At 39.2% G+C, this 17,947-nt stretch overlaps 1 protein-coding gene across 5 annotated transcripts; it reads right to left on the reverse strand.

The window, feature by feature from the left end:
• Window positions 1-10,987: 10,987 nt before the first annotated feature.
• LOC110647832 (uncharacterized) lies at window positions 10,988-17,908 on the reverse strand. Of its 5 annotated transcripts, none has more exons than XR_009151339.1 (8): window positions 17,590-17,907; window positions 13,911-13,999; window positions 13,723-13,798; window positions 12,966-13,015; window positions 12,511-12,852; window positions 12,011-12,049; window positions 11,203-11,640; window positions 10,988-11,082 (listed from the first exon to the last, which is right to left on the reverse strand). XR_009151339.1 is itself a non-coding variant. In XM_058153503.1 (8 exons), exons 1-7 carry the CDS (start codon window positions 17,762-17,764, stop codon window positions 11,461-11,463), a joined length of 951 nt encoding a protein of 316 aa, XP_058009486.1. In that variant the 5' UTR covers window positions 17,765-17,908; the 3' UTR covers window positions 10,988-11,341; window positions 11,426-11,460. The 5 variants fall into 5 exon arrangements, 4 of the variants coding, with proteins under 4 accessions (XP_058009486.1, XP_021657524.1, XP_058009487.1 ...); XM_058153503.1 differs by having other exon boundaries at window positions 10,988-11,341; window positions 11,426-11,640; window positions 17,590-17,908; XM_021801832.2 differs by having other exon boundaries at window positions 10,988-11,640.
• Between the last annotated feature and the right edge of the window lie 39 nt (window positions 17,909-17,947).

Raw genomic sequence — 17,947 nt, forward strand, 5'->3', positions numbered from 1 at the left:
TAACTCACAACTCTGCAGGTGACTTTAGATACCTTTGAGCTAATCTCACTAATGACTGACTATACAAGTTCAGACATGTAGCTAAAGGAAAATTCTTCTACCCCACTCCAGGTTTATGGACTTGACAAATAATTTACATGGGAGAAAAAAAAGGTATATCAACACACTGGCTAGAAAAACGTAATTATGAAATTCCAACAGTAAGAAAAGCAGGAAATCAATTATGTATGGTAATTTGGTAGATTATATGCTTGATACTAGTCCACAGTCTAATGGGGCCAAAGAAAAACTAGCAAACAAGCTGCAGTCCAGTTTGCAGCTAAGCTCTCCAGATGCCTAACTCCACATAGTGCATCAATGTACACAATTTTCAGAACCAAAGTTACTTGAATGCAAAGGATGACAAAGATCAACAGAAGTTTGTCAAAGCTAACAGTATTTCAATGTCATTTGCGGAATTAACAAATTTCCAATTTTGATAAAAAGTATAAAACATTAACCAAAGTATGTGTAACACCCCTAATTTTTAAATTTTATCATTTTATGGATAAATATTAATATTTTGTTTTATTTAAATTTAAGGAAATTATTTGAAATTTTTCGGATTTTAGAAATCGGATTCGATTTTTCAAAAAAATTAAACTTTGATGATTTTTAAAAATTAATTTAAAGACCACGTGGCAAAACTAAAAATATATTTAGAGTCTACGAATTTTTCTGAGTTTTCTAAAATTTTTTCAGAATTTTTGGGCCTCATTTTTGGTCCCAAGGCAAAGTAAAAATTCAAAATTTTGTATCTTGAATCGGACCGGCAGAATCGAACTGGACCGGATCGGACCAGCCTCTTCTTCCTTTTCTTTCTCCCCGCGCGCGTCCCGACATCCCTTCCTCTCTCTCCCGTTTTCTCTCTCCTCCCTCACCCTCACCCTCACCCCGCGCCATCGCCACCCAGCCCTCCCCACCTCATCGGCGCGCCGCCCCAGCCTTCCCCCATCGCCGGCTACCGCCTAGAACGCCGGGAAAAGTCGCGAAAAGAGACGCGACGCGCAGCGCGCCGTTTCGTCTTCCAGGCCGATCCGGCCATCATTTGGGCTGGGATTGTGTCAAACACCATCTACACATCGAGAGCTTTCTATAGACACCAAGAACATCAAAATCCATCGAGCGGTTTGTCCAATTTTTGTCCGAGAAGTTTTAGCCCATTTTGACTTTTGGGCTAGATTTCTCACAAACCGTGAACCCCACGAGAAAACCGAGAGTACCAGAGCGCTCAACTCGTCGAGAGCTTCGCGACAATATAAATTTCGAAATTTTCTGACAACGTTTTTCGGTGGGTCCCATGAAACTTCGTAGTGTTTTTCCGAGCATTAAATGAGCTTAGAAAATTCCGTAAAAATTTTGTACTAACCCCCGTGTTGTGGGCTTCGTGTAGGTATCTTCAATTCACGAAAATTCGACAGTTATCCGGTCTGTGAATTTCCGACCAGACAGACCGGCTACCGAAGAAGTCTTAGAATCATATCGAGATTTTGGCTACCCCACTGTTGTCAGACGTCCCGAGCGCGTCCCCGGAGTCGGAATCGGCATAGGTAAACCTGAACCTTATTTTTTTGTAATTTTCTAGTGCTTAAATGGGATTAAAAATCCATAAAATATTCGTGGTAGCTCAGAAAATTATGATTCTTTTTGCAATAGCCTAGTAATATTGCTAAGGACCGCGGGGCAAAGTTTTAGAATTTCTAGAGCTTATTTGGGTAGTTTTTACAAAAATGATCAATTATAAGGACTAAACTGTAAATTTACATATTGTGATTGATGACTGTTTGGATGGGCCCAGGAGGGACTGTGTGATGTGATTGAGTTGTGAGTATATGATTTGTGAATACAGAAGTGCGTTTTGAGCCCTTTTGCAAGTTGGGTAGATCCTAGGTATAGGGGAGACTCTGCCGGATTTTCGGCACGACTTAGGACGTATTTGGTATTTTCTTGGTTTGTATTAAGTCAATTATATTAAATAATTATAATAAAATTGTCAGGTGAGCCAGGACAGCCTTCTTTCTCCTTCCAGCCGCTACAGTGACTGCTGTCAAGTCTGTGAGTAAAATATTAATTTTAATTGTAATTTTATTATTATTATATGTTCAAGCATGCCCATGCATCACTTATAAATATATATCTATGTAGTTAAACTCTAGGCACGTTTTATGTTGTATTCACAACTGTTAAAGTGCCATGGATGTTATTGTGGTAATTTAGAGCAGTGTGCGTGCGTGTGATGTGGTGTTGGCTATGGATAGGACGGATAGACACGGCTTGAGATCTTCACTGGGACCCGGTCCATTGGGGTAGACACAGTTTGAGTTCTTCGCTGGGACCTCGATTTGGTTATTAAGTGGAAGTCCGAGCTGAGTTCTTCGCTGGCACAGGTTGGATTAAGAGAGCTGTATAGGGGATCAGCTCCCATATATGTATTGTTTGACATTATCGGGTGTGTGAGTGCTCCAAATTACCTTTTTGCTGTTATGATGTGAAAATATTGTTGAGATTGCATTTCACTCTATAGGATGCATTATCTTTAGATAGTTATAGAGATTATGGTTGAAATTAATATTTTACTCTCTGAGTCGAACGCTCCCTCCTGTTCAATATTTTTCCAGGCCACAGGAGGATATTGTTGAGGTTAACTTGCTTTTCTCCCTCGCAGGTCGTTTATTAATGTTTGTATAATTCTATTACCTTCTAGAATTTTCGCATGTGTTAAAAATATTCATTTGATTCGGGTTTGTAATATAATTACCATGTTGGACCTGTAAACTTATTATATGCATGTTTGTTAGACTGGATGAGGGAGCTGAGCTCCCATTTATTTTATGTTGTTATGAGTATGAGGAGGGTGAGCTGAGCTCTCCAATTGATTATATATATTGTGTTTACAGGTCGGCCGAGTCAAAAACTCCCCGTTGAAAGGTCCACTTTATGGCCGGACTCTGTCCGGTTGAATTCTTGAAATTGGGCCCAAATGGGCCTTAGAGTTAGGTTAAGGAATAGTTAGGCTTACTACTGGCCTCAGGAGCTTAGGCTGGCCCAGGTCCAAGTGCTGGTCCGGCCCATAGGTTGGGTCGTGACAATTGTGGTATCAGAGCTTAGGCTCCAGATTCATAGGGAATAATTGTCTAAAGTGTTGGGAAGAGTCTACTAGGAGTCACATGCAGAAAATAGGGTCCACATTCGTCTTGCATTGTCATCTTTGCTTCTAGTTTCTGCTTCATATAATAATGTGAAAATATGAGTGATAGAGCTGTGTAATATGTCGTTTTGAAATTTTTATAGGCTATTGCTGCTGAATTTCAGGAAAATACGTAGAAGCAGGAGAGCTGCCACTGCACCAGAACCAGATGTGCCTGACGAGGTGTCGACACAGGATGAGGCACCTGCCCCGAGGAGGCGGGGTAGGAGGTCTAGAGCTGCTCAAGTAGAGGAGCAGCTGCCACCAGTTCAGGATCAGTTGTTTATAGCACAGGGTCCCATGGACCCAATGGCAGCTACTCTAGCTGGGTTGCAGAGAACCATCGATATGATGGCGTAGTATATGATTCACCCCCCACAGCAGCAGCAGTCCACCGCACCAAGAGAGGAACCTTACAAATAGATAATCAATTTCAAGAAGTTGTTGGCTGATATTTATGATGTGTCAGATGATGCCTATCGGTTTTTGGATTCCTGTAGACAGGTAAGAACAGAGTTGCAGTTGACTAATAGGAAACTTATAGAGTGTATGCAGCATGTCATGGGACCTATGCCTAGACAATGGATGAATGATTACATATTACCTTGGAAAGAAGGTTTGTCATGGACCCAGTTTATGGAACTGTTTATCAACCGGTTTGTACCAGAAAGTTTCAGAGATCAAAAGCAGTGGGCCTTTGAGGCCTTAAGGCAGAATGGCAGGTCTGTAGATGAATATGCTATAGAATTTCTGAAATTAAGCAGATATGCCCCTACAGCAGTAGCTACAGAAACTATGAAGGTGAAGAGATTCCTAAAGGGGCTAGACAGGAGGTATGCAAACCTAGCCATGATGTCTGATCAGTCTTTTGATGTGGTAGTTGATTGAGCTAGACAGATTGAGATTAGCTATGCTGTGGATGACAACGGAAGGGCAAAGAAAAATAGAGCAGAGGGTTATTCAGGTGTTCCTCACATGGGTACTACGGATAGTGATGGTCAAACTAATTACAGAGGAAGAAGCAGGAATAAGAGGAGTGGTTTTAGACATAATTCCCAAGGATTGCACTGTGTTATGGATCCAAAGAAGGGTCACAGCTCGGTACAGCAGCCTGGTCTGATTCAGGATCCTCCTTGGCACCTTGTGCACAGTGTGGAAGAGGATATTCAGGACCTTGTATGATGGGTTCAAGAGTATGCTTCAGATGTGGCCAACAAGGTCACTTTGCTAGGGAATGCCCCGTGTTCAGCGAGCCACAAATAGGGTCACAGGGTTCTGTTGCAAATGTTCCTCGTCAGTTGTATCCTGGTACTTCCAGCATGGCAGGCAGTTAGTTCAGTGGCCAATAGAACCGAGGACAAGGGGGACGTGGATTTGGAGGCAGATCAGGGGGTAGAAGTCAGTATCAGGGTTCTGCCACCCAGGGTAAGTGTCAAGCTCGGGTTTTCGCCCTGACCCACCAGGATGCTCAGGCTTTCAATGCAGTTGTGGCAGGTATTCTTCTAATCTGTTCCTATGAGGCTCGTGTTTTGATAGATCCGGGTGCTACACACTCATTTGTCTCCCCTGTGTTTGCCATGAGATTGGGTAGTAACCCTATAACTTTAGAATGCCCTTTGTATGTAGCTACCCCGCTTAGTGACAACATAGATGTAGACATAGTTTTTCTGGGTAGTCCAGTAGTAGTGGATGGAAATATCCTCCCAGCAGACTTGGTTCCTTTACCAGTAATGGATTTCGATGTAATTTTGGGAATTGATGGGTTGGCAACTCATCTTACCACTTTAGACTGCGGGAATAAAAAGGTATATTTCCACATACATGGTGTGGAAGAGTTTAGCTTTGATGGTGATAGGAGCGTGGCTCCATATAATTTGGTGTCAGCAATTAGTGCTAGAAAAATGTTGAGGCGTGGATGTCAAGGGTATTTGGCGTTGGTAAGAGATACATCTGTAGAAGGTGTCAACATGGAAAATGTTCCTGTCGTCAGAAAATTCATGGATGTCTTCCCTGAGGAGCTTTTAGGGTTGCCTCTAGGAAGGGAAATAGAGTTTTGCATTGATGTTGTACCGAGTACAAACCCCATATCAATGCCACCTTACAGGATGGCACCAGCAGAATTGAAAGAGTTAAAGGAGCAACTACAGGGGCTTTTGGACAAGGGTTTCATACGTCCGAGCACTTCACCCTGGGGCGCTCCTGTTCTATTTGTGAGAAAGAAAGATGGGTCCTTGAGGTTGTGTATTGACTATAGACAGCTGAACAAGGTGACTGTAAAGAACAAGTATCTACTTCCTCGGATCGATGATCGGTTTGATTAGCTCCAAGGGGCTAGATTCTTTTCCAAGATAGACCTGCGATCAGGCTACCATCAGTTGAGAATCAGGAATGAGGATGTGTCCAAAACAGCATTCAGGACAAGATATGGTCATTATGAGTTCTTGGTGATATCTTTTGGACTCACTAATGCACCAGCAGTCTTCATGAACTTGATGAATAGGGTGTTCAAGCCATTCCTGGACCGTTTTGTCATCATATTCATAGATGACATTTTGGTATACTCTCGGACCGAGGAAGAACACGTGTGGCACTTGAGGATGGTGTTGCAGACTTTGAGGGAGCACCAGCTATATGCCAAATTTTCAAAATATGAATTTTGGCTAGAAAGCATCTCATTCTTGGGACACGTGATTTCTAGTGATTGCATTCAAGTGGATCCCAAAAAAATTGAAGCTGTGACTGATTGGCTTAGGCCTACAACAGTCACTGAGGTGCGAAGTTTTCTAGGTCTAGCTGGCTACTATAGGTGTTTTGTGCAGAATTTTTCCAAGATAGCAGCTCCACTAACTAAGTTAACTCGGAAAAATGTTCCATTCATTTGGACAGATGACTGTGAAGAGAGTTTCCAAAAGCTTGTTGACACTACCGATGAGTGGTGAAGGATATACCGTTTACTGTGACGCCTCCAGAGTTGGCTTAGGGCGTGTTTTGATGCAGAATGGAAAAGTAGTGGCTTATGCTTCAAGACAGCTGAAGAGGCATGAGCAGAACTACCCCTCCCATGATTTAGAAATGGCGGTTGTAGTCTTTGCACTAAAAATCTGGAGACACTACCTGTATAGTGAAGTGTGCGAGATATACACCGACCATAAGAGTTTGAAATACATCTTCCAACAGAGGGATTTAAACTTGAGACAGAGGAGATGGATGGAGCTTCTGAAGGACTATGATTGCACCATCCAGTACCACCCTGGGAAGGCCAATGTAGTTGCAGATGCTTTGAGCAGAAAATCTTCTGGCAGCTTAGCGCACATTTCAGCAGAGAAGAGACCGTTGATTCAGGAAGTACATTAGTTGATGGATCAAGGTTTAATCCTAGATCTTTCGGATGAGGGGGTATTGTTGGCTCATTTTTCAGTGAGGCTAGACTTGCGAGACAGAATTAGAGTTTCCCAGCACAGAGACCAACAATTGATGAAGATCATAGAAAGAGTACAGCAAGGTGAAGGTGGTGAGTTTGGATTTGCCAATGATGGCACCCTTATGCAAGCTTCTAGGATATGTGTGCCCAATGTGGACAATTTCAGAAATAAAATCATGCGAGAGGCACACTATATACTGTACAATGTCCACCCAGGCTCCACCAAGATGTACCATGATGTGAAAGATAGCTATTGGTGGAATGGCAAGAAGAGAGACATAGCAAATTTTGTGTCCAAGTACTTGACTTGTCAGAAGGTGAAGTTTGAACATCAGAGACCGTCAGGGAAGCTGCAAGAGCTCCCTATCCCAGAATGGAAGTGGGAAATGATTACTATGGATTTTGTGATTGGATTGCCTCGTACCACGCGAGGATATGATTCGATATGGGTAATTGTAGACCGCCTAACTAAATCAGCTCATTTCTTGCCTGTAAAGACTACATATTCCGTTACACAGTACGCCTGGCTCTACATTCGAGAAATAGTTAGATTACATGGAGTTTCTGCTTCCATAATATCTGACAGAGGGCCCCAGTTCAATTCTCGATTTTGGAGGAAGTTGCAGGAGGCACTTGGTACACAGTTGAACTTTAGTACTGCTTTCCACCCTCGCATGCACGGACAAATTAAAGGACAATCCAAACACTGGAAGACATGCTTCGCATGAGTGTTTTGGATTTTAGAGGTCAATGGGATGATCAGCTAGCTTTGGTGGAGTTTGCCTACAACAACAGTTACCATACCAGCATAGGGATGGCACCCTATGAGGCACTATATGGAAGAAAGTGTAGGTCTCCTCTGTGTTAGACGGAAATGGGAGAAGCGAAGGTGCATGATGTAGACCTTGTGCAGTACACTTCAGAGATAATTCCTTTAATCAGGGAATGATTGAAAACAACTTTCAGTAGGCAGAAGAGTTATGCAGATCCCAGAAGGAGGGATGTAGAGTTTGTAGTAGGCGACTATGTATTCCTGAAGGTTTCTCCGATGAAGGGAGTCATGAGATTTGGAAAGAATGACAAGTTGGCATCTCGGTATATTGAACCTTTTGAGGTTACTGATAGAGTTGGAGCAGTTGCCGACCGGTTGGAGCTACCACCCAACCTTTCTCATGTTCATCCTGTGTTTCACATCTCCATACTCAGAAAATACATTCCTGGTCCTTCTCATGTGCTACAGCCGGATGTAATAGAACTGAAAGAAAACCTGACATTTAAGGAGCAACCTCTAGCCATAGTGGATTACCAAGTGAGGCAACTAAGATCAAAACAGATCCCTATGGTTAAGGTTTTGTGGAGGAGCCAGTCAGTGGAAGAGTGCACCTGGGAGTCAGAGCGGGACATGCGTAGCAAGTACCCTTATCTGTTCAATGTGTAATTCTGTACTTTATTCTGCCTTGTGTAAAATTCGAGGATGAATTTTCTGTAAGGGGGGAAGAATGTAACACCCCTAATTTTTAAATTTTATCATTTTATGGATAAATATTAATATTTTGTTTTATTTAAATTTTAGGAAATTATTTGAAATTTTTTTGGTTTTAGAAATCGGGTTCAATTTTTTGAAAAAATTAAACTTTGATGATTTTTAAAAAATTAATTTAAAGACCACGTGGCAAAACTAAAAATATATTTGAAGTCTACGAATTTTTCTAAGTTTTCTAAAATTTTTTCAGAATTTTTGGGCCTCGTTTTCGGTCCCAAGGTAGAGTAAAAATTCAAAATTTTATATCTTGAATCGGACTGGCCGAATCGAACCGGATCGGATCGAACCGGTCAAATCGGATCGGCCTCTTCTTCCTTTTCTTTCTCCCCGTGCGCGTCCTGACCTCCCTTCTTCTCTCTCCCTTTTTCTCTCTCCTCCCTCACCCTCACCTCGCGCCGCCGCCACCCAGCCCTTCCCACCTCGTTGGTGCACCGCCGCAGCCTTCCCCCATCGCCGGCCGCCGCCTGGAACGCCGGGAAAAGTCGCGCAAAGCGACGTTACGCACAGCGCGCTGTTTCGTCTTCCTGGCCGAAATCCGGCCATCATTTGGGCCGGATCTTATGTCAAACACCATCTATACATCAAAAGCTTTCCATAGACATCAAGAACACCAAAATCCATCGAGCGGTTTATCCAATTTTTGTCCGAGAAGTTTTAGCCCATTTTAACTTTTGGGCTAGATTTCTCACAAACCGTGAACCCCACGAGAAAACCGAGAGTACCAGAGCGCTCCACTCGTCGAGAGCTTCGCGGCAATATAAATTTCGAAATTTTTCGATAACGTTTTTTAGTGGGTCCCACGAAACTTCGTAGTGTTTTTTCGAGCATTAAATGAGCTTAGAAAATTCCATAAAAATGTTGTACTAACCCCCGTGTTGTGAGCTTCGTTTAGGTATCTTCAATTTGCGGAAATTCGACAGTTGTCCAGGTCTGTGAATTTCCAGCCAGACAGACCAGCTACCGAAAAAGGCTTAGAATCATATCGAGATTTTGCCTACCCCACCATTGTCAGACGTCTCGAGTGCGTCCCCGGAGTCAGAATCGGCATAAGTAAACCCGAACCTTGTTTTTTTGTAATTTTCTAGTGCTTAAATAGAATTAAAAATCCATAAAATATTCGTGGTAACTCAGAAAATTATGATTCTTTTTGCAATAGCCTAGTAATATTGCTAAGGACCGCGGGGCAAAGTTTTAGAATTTTTAGAGCTTATTTGGGTAGTTTTTACAAAAATAATCAATTATAAGGACTAAACTGTAAATTTACATATTGTGATTGATGACTGTTTGGATGGGCCCAGGGGGGCTGTGTGATGTGATTGAGTTGTGAGTGTATGATTTGTAAATATAGAAGTGCGTTTTGAGCCATTTTGCAGGTTGAGTAGGTCCTAAGTATATGGGAGACTCTGCCGGATTTTCGACACGACTTAGAATATATTTAGTCTTTTCTTGGTTTGTATTGAGTCAATCATATTAAATAATTATAATAAAATTGTCAGGTGAGCTGGGACAGCCTTCTTCCTCCGCCCAGCCGCCATAGTGACTGCTGTCAAGTCTATGAGTAAAATATTAATTTTAATTGTAATTTCACTATTATTATATGTTCAAGCATACCCATGCACCACTTATAAATATATATCTATATAGTTAAACTCTAGGCACGTTTTATGTTGCATTCACAACTGTTAAAGTGTCATGGATGTTATTGTGGTAATTTAGAGCAATGTGCGTGCGTTGGCGTGCGTGTGATGTGGTGTTGGCTATGGATAGGACGGGTAGACACGGCTTAAGATCTTCGCTGGGACTCGATCCTTCGAGGTAGACACAGCTTGAGTTCTTCGCTGGGACCCCGATTTGGTTATTAAGTGGAAGTCCGAGCTGAGTTCTTCGCTGGCACAGGTTGAATTAAGAGATCTGTATAGGGGATCAGCTCTCATATATGTATTGTTTGATATTATCGGGTGTGCGAGTACTCCAAATTACCTTTTTGCTGTTATGATGTGAAAATATTGTTGATGTTGCATTTCACTTTACAGGGTGCATTAGCTTTAGATAGTTATAGAGATTATAATTGAAATTGATATTTTACTCTCTGAGTCGAACGCTCGCTCCAGTTCAATATTTTTCCAGGCCACAGGAGGATATTGTTGAGGTTAACCTGCTGTTCTCCCTCGCAGGTCGTTTATTAATGTTTGTATAATTCTGTTACCTTCTAGAATTTCTGCATGTGTTAAAAATATTCATTTGATTCGAGTTTGTAATATAATTACCATGTTGGACCTGTAAACTTATTATATACATGTTTGTTAGACTGGATGAGGGAACTGAGCTCCCATTTATTTTATGTTGTTATGAGTATGAGAAGAGTGAGCTAAGCTCCCCAATTGATTATATATATTGTGTTTACAAGTCGGTTGAGTCAAAATCTCTCCGTTAAAAGGTCCACTTTATGGCCGGACTCTGTCCGGTTGAATTCTTGAAATTGAGTCCAAATGGGCCTTAGAGTTGAGTTAAAAAATAGTTAAGCTTACTACGGGCCTCGAGGATTTTAGGCTGGCCCAAGTCCTAGTGTCGGTCTGGCCCATAAGTTGAGTCGTGACAGTATGGATGATTCACAATATTCTTTCGATTGACCATCTGTACATGGGACAGTGGTGGGTGGACTGCTGTACTCATGTCTTACAGTTACCCATACCATTTACAGTATTCTGAATGAAATAAGGCCTATAATAAGCCCCATAATTCATAAATCACATGGCAGCATTAAAAAAGAGACACAGACCAAAAACAAAAAAAGAGATGTATCCAATCCAATCTTAGAGAAATAGAAAGCAGGACTCGAAATTATTGTTACAATACACATGCACCAAGGAAAGTTAAATCCCAGACAATTGACTGGAATAGAAAAAAGAAAAGAAAAAAAAAAAAAAAAAAGGAAAAAAATGCCCTCATCAAAGTTAAAGCTTAACAAATATATATATATAAAGAAAAGTGCAAAAGGAAAGGTTAGGTTACCTTCTGGCAGGCCTGACTTCAAAAGCTCTTCAACTAAGTGTATATTCAAAGCAACTTGATCAGTTTTTTTACAAGTAATCTGTATCTATCTTCATAATTTAATCTTTCAAGTTACAATTGACAGCTCCAGATTATTGTCCTGCAAGAATGGCCAAGCCAAACGAATGCTAGAAAAGCACAGTTCGTAAAGGGCATCATCAGTTAAGATCTTAGAGGTCCAGACCTTGAATGTCTTCTCCAGTGATATTTACATTAACTTCATCTCCTTTTTCTTTGTTTTCTTCGGCACTCAAAACAATCAGCGCACACAGAGTTACTTCTAGGCGAGTGACTGGAATGGAGTTTGCTGGGTGATATTTTCAGGTCTTCCACCAGTACCTGACGAAGCTTCTCATTCTCCTCCATAAGCTTTTCAATGACTTGCTGGTGTTTCAACACCTAGGTGGAAGGGAAATGTAATCATCTAACAAATTTCATCCAAGAAAAATGAATTGCAGACTTGCAGAAATGTTCGCACACTTTAACTGCATTGCAAGTGTTATTAACACAAATTCGCAACACAACCACCACGCAACAGTTTAGAATCTCCCATGCATCTCAAAATAAATCCATTCAAACAAATTTAGCTACTCCAATTATGAATGATTACAAAATTGAGTAATTCATTGAGAATCCCATTTTAAAAAATTCTTTTAGCTCTTTTAGCCACTAAATGCTACCATAGTTTCATTGATGATCCAAATTTTTTATGGTAACTACATCTTGACAAAATGGCTTCAAGATAAGCAGAGAAGATATGAAATATTACCATTTGAAGCAGGTTGTTTTCAGAACGCAAGCGTCCAGCCTGTAAACATTTCATCAAAGAATTAAACACAATATTTAAAAAATTTCAGAACATATATAATCTCAGGTACATGCAAACAAAAGTCTGCAAAAAAATCTTCACGTTTGACAATGAAAATATGTAAACAAGAGATTTTGACAATCCCTGGACACATTGCTGCCTTCTACAGGCTTATAGCTGCTGCCAGGAGAACTATGTGGTTCTTTGCTTTTGTGCACTCAGAAAAAGCATTGGGGGACAAGCAAATAATTTGCTCCAATTACACAAATCCTAGCTGAAAATATGAATCAAGCCTAGTGAAGGCAATCCATTAAAAATTAACAAAAGCAGTTGAGTGATAAATTAAAAAGGACAGCAGCCATGGATGTGTTCTCAGGGAACAACATCCAAACATTTGCACATTACCTAAAGAAATCCATCAATAAACAGACCAAGGGATAGATAAATATCATTGTGCATACCACTTCATTTAGGTTTTTATCATCTTCTTTCAGAATTGGATTGTTCAGAAAACCGCTAATGACCTTTTCCGTTCGACTACCAAAAGGTGTGTCAACTATACTGCTTGTTGGCGTGGAGTTTTCATAGCTTGAATGTGGAATCATACTACCATATCCATGCATGCTTTCAGGTGTTTGGTCAGGAAGTTTTGTTGCCAGTTGTGTGATACTTCCCAATGGATTTTGGATTGAGGGTCCATTCACTGTGCTCAAGCCGCTTTGCATTGACATTGGAAGGGCACCTTGACCAATTGATAGATTGGGAGCCATTCCGAATTTTGCCATCATCTTTGTCATCACTTGCTAACAATTTTGGCATTCCAATTTCAAATAAATGAGTGACAAATTGTAAGCAGCATTAATTGTGCTTGTGAATTTTTGTATATATATTTATAAACAGAAGACACAATACATACCATGAGACAGACTTGAATCTTCTGCACCACCCCAGGTTTCACAGCAAGGCCTGAAAAGTAAAATTAATTTTTCAGCCATCAAATATGTGGACAATGAGCAAACAAAAGGCATCTACGTAGAATGCCTTATGCAAACAGAGTAATAATCCATTACAAGGTCAGTTTAGCACAAACAATCCAGTACATGTAAATATAAATCCAGCCAAATTCATTTCAGAATTTGGAGATATTGATATCTAACAGCATCCATTTTGACCCCTTTAGGATCCTTTTGAACATTTGTTCATAAGACCCGATATCACTTCATCTAATATAACCCACTAGTAAGTTCACTGTACGGATTACCATTGCTTCATGGCAGACCAATAGCACAATTCACAATCATCCATCGTTCATAGTAATATCTATAATGAGATTGTTGATTTGTGAACTAGATATATATATATATATATATATATATATATATATATATATATATATATATATATATATATATATATATAAATTTGGTGCCATAATTTGTATTGGAAAACATGAGGCACATGTTGCACAATAAATTTTCATTTTCTCCCTGTTTTCCTAGCAACAGTAAATTAATACACACACTCTCAAAACATGGAATGAAAACCGATGTGCACTGGCAAGATAACAAGAAGAGATCGCTAGGCACTACTGATGTAATTGTAGTACATAAATGACAATGACATAGAAAATACACTATCGATTGCTTCTTCAGAAGGGACGCTATGTGACATACCAACTCCAAAGCCATGGCCAAAACCAACTCCGCATCCAATTCCTACTTCAATTCTCTTAGCTCCCATCTTCCGCAACTGAAAAATGATAAATGAGAAATGAGAAGTGCTCATGTCTATTTTAACTGGAACAACAATCAAAAGAAGAAACAACAATAATAGACATTTATAAGCACAAAAATTCACTTACAGCATCATTTATATGCCTGCTAGCACCAGAGAAGGGATCAGTTGCACCTCTGGCTGCACTCATAAACTGGCCCACCATTGGCAGTGCACCTACATTATATATTGAATCAACACTTGCATGTAAAAACCTCAAAAAATGAAGAGAAAGAAATCAGAGATGTCCTTGGCAATAGGATTGGCTTTTGAGAAGACAAAACAACATCTGTCGTCTATTACCATTCAATCTCACCCTACATGTGACATTCTTTGCAATTAAATGAAGGAAATGTTGATTCAAAAGGTAGCTATTTATACACACACACACACCTGAATTAAGATGGTGTTACAAAACCTAACTGCCTTTTACATTGAAGTATCATAAAAGAAAGCCATTATGTAAAACTATTATTGTGACACCCCTCATCCGTCTACAGTGTAGCCGGCAAAGCATATCACACTCGGTGCCGGAGCACCCTATCTTATCTTTCTTTATTCTTTTAATAATTTGTTCTCATTATATTTTAATATCAATTATTTTTCTAAGAAGAATCTACCGGAGTTTCCCCTATTTCTATTACCATTTGGCGTATTTCACTATTCACCTGCTTGAAATTTACTTACTTCGTTTAATAATCAATTCAATTACATTTATATTTTTCCATGCCCAAGTAGTTTATACAAATTGACCAGACTGGATAAACGGGTGAACTAGCACTGGGTACCAGGTACCTCGGGTCGTCACACCATCTGTCACAATGTGTCTCCCGATGTGCAGACAGAATGGCTAATAAGCCATAAAAGCAATAAGACATAAAGTCAAGTATAACATCATAATCAGTATAGCCATAGGCTATCATATCACAAAATGCCATGAAGCCATACGCAGTGATGCTATCAGAACCCTATTGGCATGCCAACCTATCCAAACCAATCACACTAGGCCTACTAGAGCATATTACAAAGTTATTTTTTGAATATTTGTACTTAATATGTAAAGTTACTATTCATTTGGTCATTCAAGTCAAAATATTGATTTTCTCATATATAATAGTTACATAAGTTTTAATCACATAGATTTACCATATTTTGGTTCTCAAAGTATTGGGATTAGTTGTCAATCTATGCTTCTAACCAATGGAGAATAAATCAAAATTTCAGTTTTTGGGTGATAGAGTTCACTGTTCCATTAGGCCATTATACAGTGAGAATTTGGCCAAGTGTTCTCAATCAAAGTTGTTTTTTATTGTGTCTAGTTACATTTCACTTTTTGAATCACCCCATTTGGAGTTTTCTAGCTCAAGTTATGGCTATTGCACCATAACTGGTCGGATTACCTTTACCTAGAATTTCTGGGCAATTTTTTATTCTGCCAGATTTGGTAGTCCAACTTTGGCTAGCAATTTCATTTAGTTAAATCCAGAATTTGAGTTTGTGTTCTACATGAAAGTTGTTCTAAATTGCCTCAGCTTTCCATTGATATAAATTTCAGGTCAATTGGACCTTTCTACACTGAGTTATGACCAAATGAATGAACATTGTTCATTTGGTCATTTTGCCCAGACAGTATTGGTGCGACCCGGATTTGATCAATTTTTAGGGCATCCTAAGTTTGTTTTCTGGATAGGTTTCCTCCATCAAAATTGTACCATTATGTATCTAGTTTCATGTCCAATTGACCTTGTACCAATTGAACCTACAACCCTCAAGTTACAGCTGCTCAAACTTGCTGGACTCATATCCAGACTTGCATGGCACTCAAGGCAGCACACCCAATCTCAAATCCAAAGTTACAATTCACTTCAATTCCTCATTACACTCAACCAAATGGTCACTAATTGACCATTAAAACTTCCATTTACTATCAATATGGCCAAACCCTAATATAGCGCAAAATACTAATTTCTTATAGCTCAAAACCCTAATTTATAATACCTCAATTCATGCATAAGACCTTATAATTCATCTTCTACCATATACAACTCATCAAGAACATTAGTAATCAAATTTAATTCCATCAAAATCATAATTTCCCCAAAGTTCCACATGGCTGCAGAAATTTATGGCTTTCAATTCCTCAACATATTCTTTCAATTCTTTAAATTTCTAACTCATTTCATTCTCCTAACATCAATTTTAAAGAGAAAAGAAAGAGATATGGAACTAACCTTGTGAGCAGAACTTTCCCTTAGCTAATTTTAATTTTTCCTTCACTTTCTTGGCAACCAATCACCTTAGCAAGACTCTAGTACAATTTTTAGTGTTGTGACTTAGGGTTTTTATAATGAAAACCTAAGGAAAATTGAGCTAAAGAAAAGAAAAATGGTAGATGGGAGAAAGGGAGTCTCGGCAAGAAGAAAGAAAGAAAGAAAGAAGAATCTTTTTTTTTTCTTTTATTTCTGCCCATTTACTCATTTTAAGTGATTTAAAGACATGTGTAACAATGTGATTGGGTGGGAGCATTTTAATGACATAAGCATGAGGTCAAAATTGTAATTTTAATTCATTTTCTTTTCTTTTCTTTTCTACTCAATTTCAATTTAATTTGTAGCAATATTTATTCATATTTTATGTCATATAATTTATTTACTTAACTGGACAAGTTGGTCAAAAATCGTCTCTGAAGACGAAATGACCAAAATGCCCTTTGTTTTGCTTAAAAGACTAAAATTGTCTGTACCGATCTAAAAATTTTCCTAAGCATTTTCTTAGCATTCTAATATCATCGAAACCTCAATGACTTTTCTCTGCAGTCCCAAAAATTATTTTATAAATTTTCTTCCGGGTTTAAGGCTTCTAGCTGCGAGTACCGCAACTTTGCATAAGGTTACCCATCGCTAGAGATTGTATTTTATTTATAAAATTTTTTCTAAATTTTTTTTATCATTATTTGAATTATTTATGACTCTCACTCTAGTCTACATATAGTTTCAGACATTCTAACTGTCCGAACCGACATTAATCACCGGAACAGTCAAATGCACAGACTAGCTAAAGCTAGCTAAAGTGAGGGTGTAACAATTATCACCCATGTTGCAGAGTCTGATTGCAGGAATAACAGGTTACCCAGAACTCTTTCTAGTCAAAGTATACAGGATGACCAACTAAACAAGTTATTTGAATTTTGTTATGCAGATTTTAAAGGAATGTAGACCATATCGTCCTCCCTGAGAACTTTAACAACTCTAGAAAGGCGCAATTAGCACCTCATACCATTATGTGAAATCAATTTCAAAATTCCACAGAAAAAACAAAGTACATGAAACGTATTAGACAAATTAACCCACCTCTTCAAAACAATTAACATTTCAACTAATCTTAATAGGAAGTAGAAACAAAGAATAAACATAAAAAATAATATTAATCACTGCAGAACATAAAGCAATCATATTAGTTATTTTGAACACTGAATGCAAATAACACTCGCCGCTTAAGCCAAACAATCAAGTCACAAACTTTCTTCCAATTTCCCACAATTTCTTGGCAACTAAGCGCAGCTGAAGTTTCTGAAGAAAATGAATGAAAAAGAGAAGGCACATCAAATGATTGTTTACATGGCCTTGTAGCCAGAGATTTCAGATGCGTTTCTTGGATTTAAACAATTCCCAAAAATTCATCTTCCCAGATATGCGGATAGTGAGGGAGAAAATCAGAGAGAAATCGAGAAAAAATGATATATATACAAAGAGAAAAAGAGGAGATACCTAGATTTATGGGTCTGCCAACGCCAATACCAACACCACAACCGAAGCCAAAGCCGGTAAATACTTGAAAGACTTTGAAAGTAAAGGGATTTTCTACTCGGATTCCTTGCAAAGGCTTGCTCTGATTGGCCAAAACAATGCTGCTGTTACTGCTTAAGCCACTGTTACTCTCCATTCTTCAAGAAGCTTCCCCCTTCGCAACGCCAATGTGAGTGCATAAATTCCTTTCTCTATCTCCAAGCTACATATTCTCTCCCTCTAAAACCTTTTGCTCTTTCTGAGTTTCTGGCGAAACCCCTGGTCCGCTTTTAGCTAAGCAAAAACTAGGGGCATTGACAGTGCCGGTGCCCGGTAGTAG

This window comes from Hevea brasiliensis, chromosome 9, assembly GCF_030052815.1.
Source record: "Hevea brasiliensis isolate MT/VB/25A 57/8 chromosome 9, ASM3005281v1, whole genome shotgun sequence".
NCBI classification, from domain to species: Eukaryota; Viridiplantae; Streptophyta; class Magnoliopsida; order Malpighiales; family Euphorbiaceae; genus Hevea; species Hevea brasiliensis.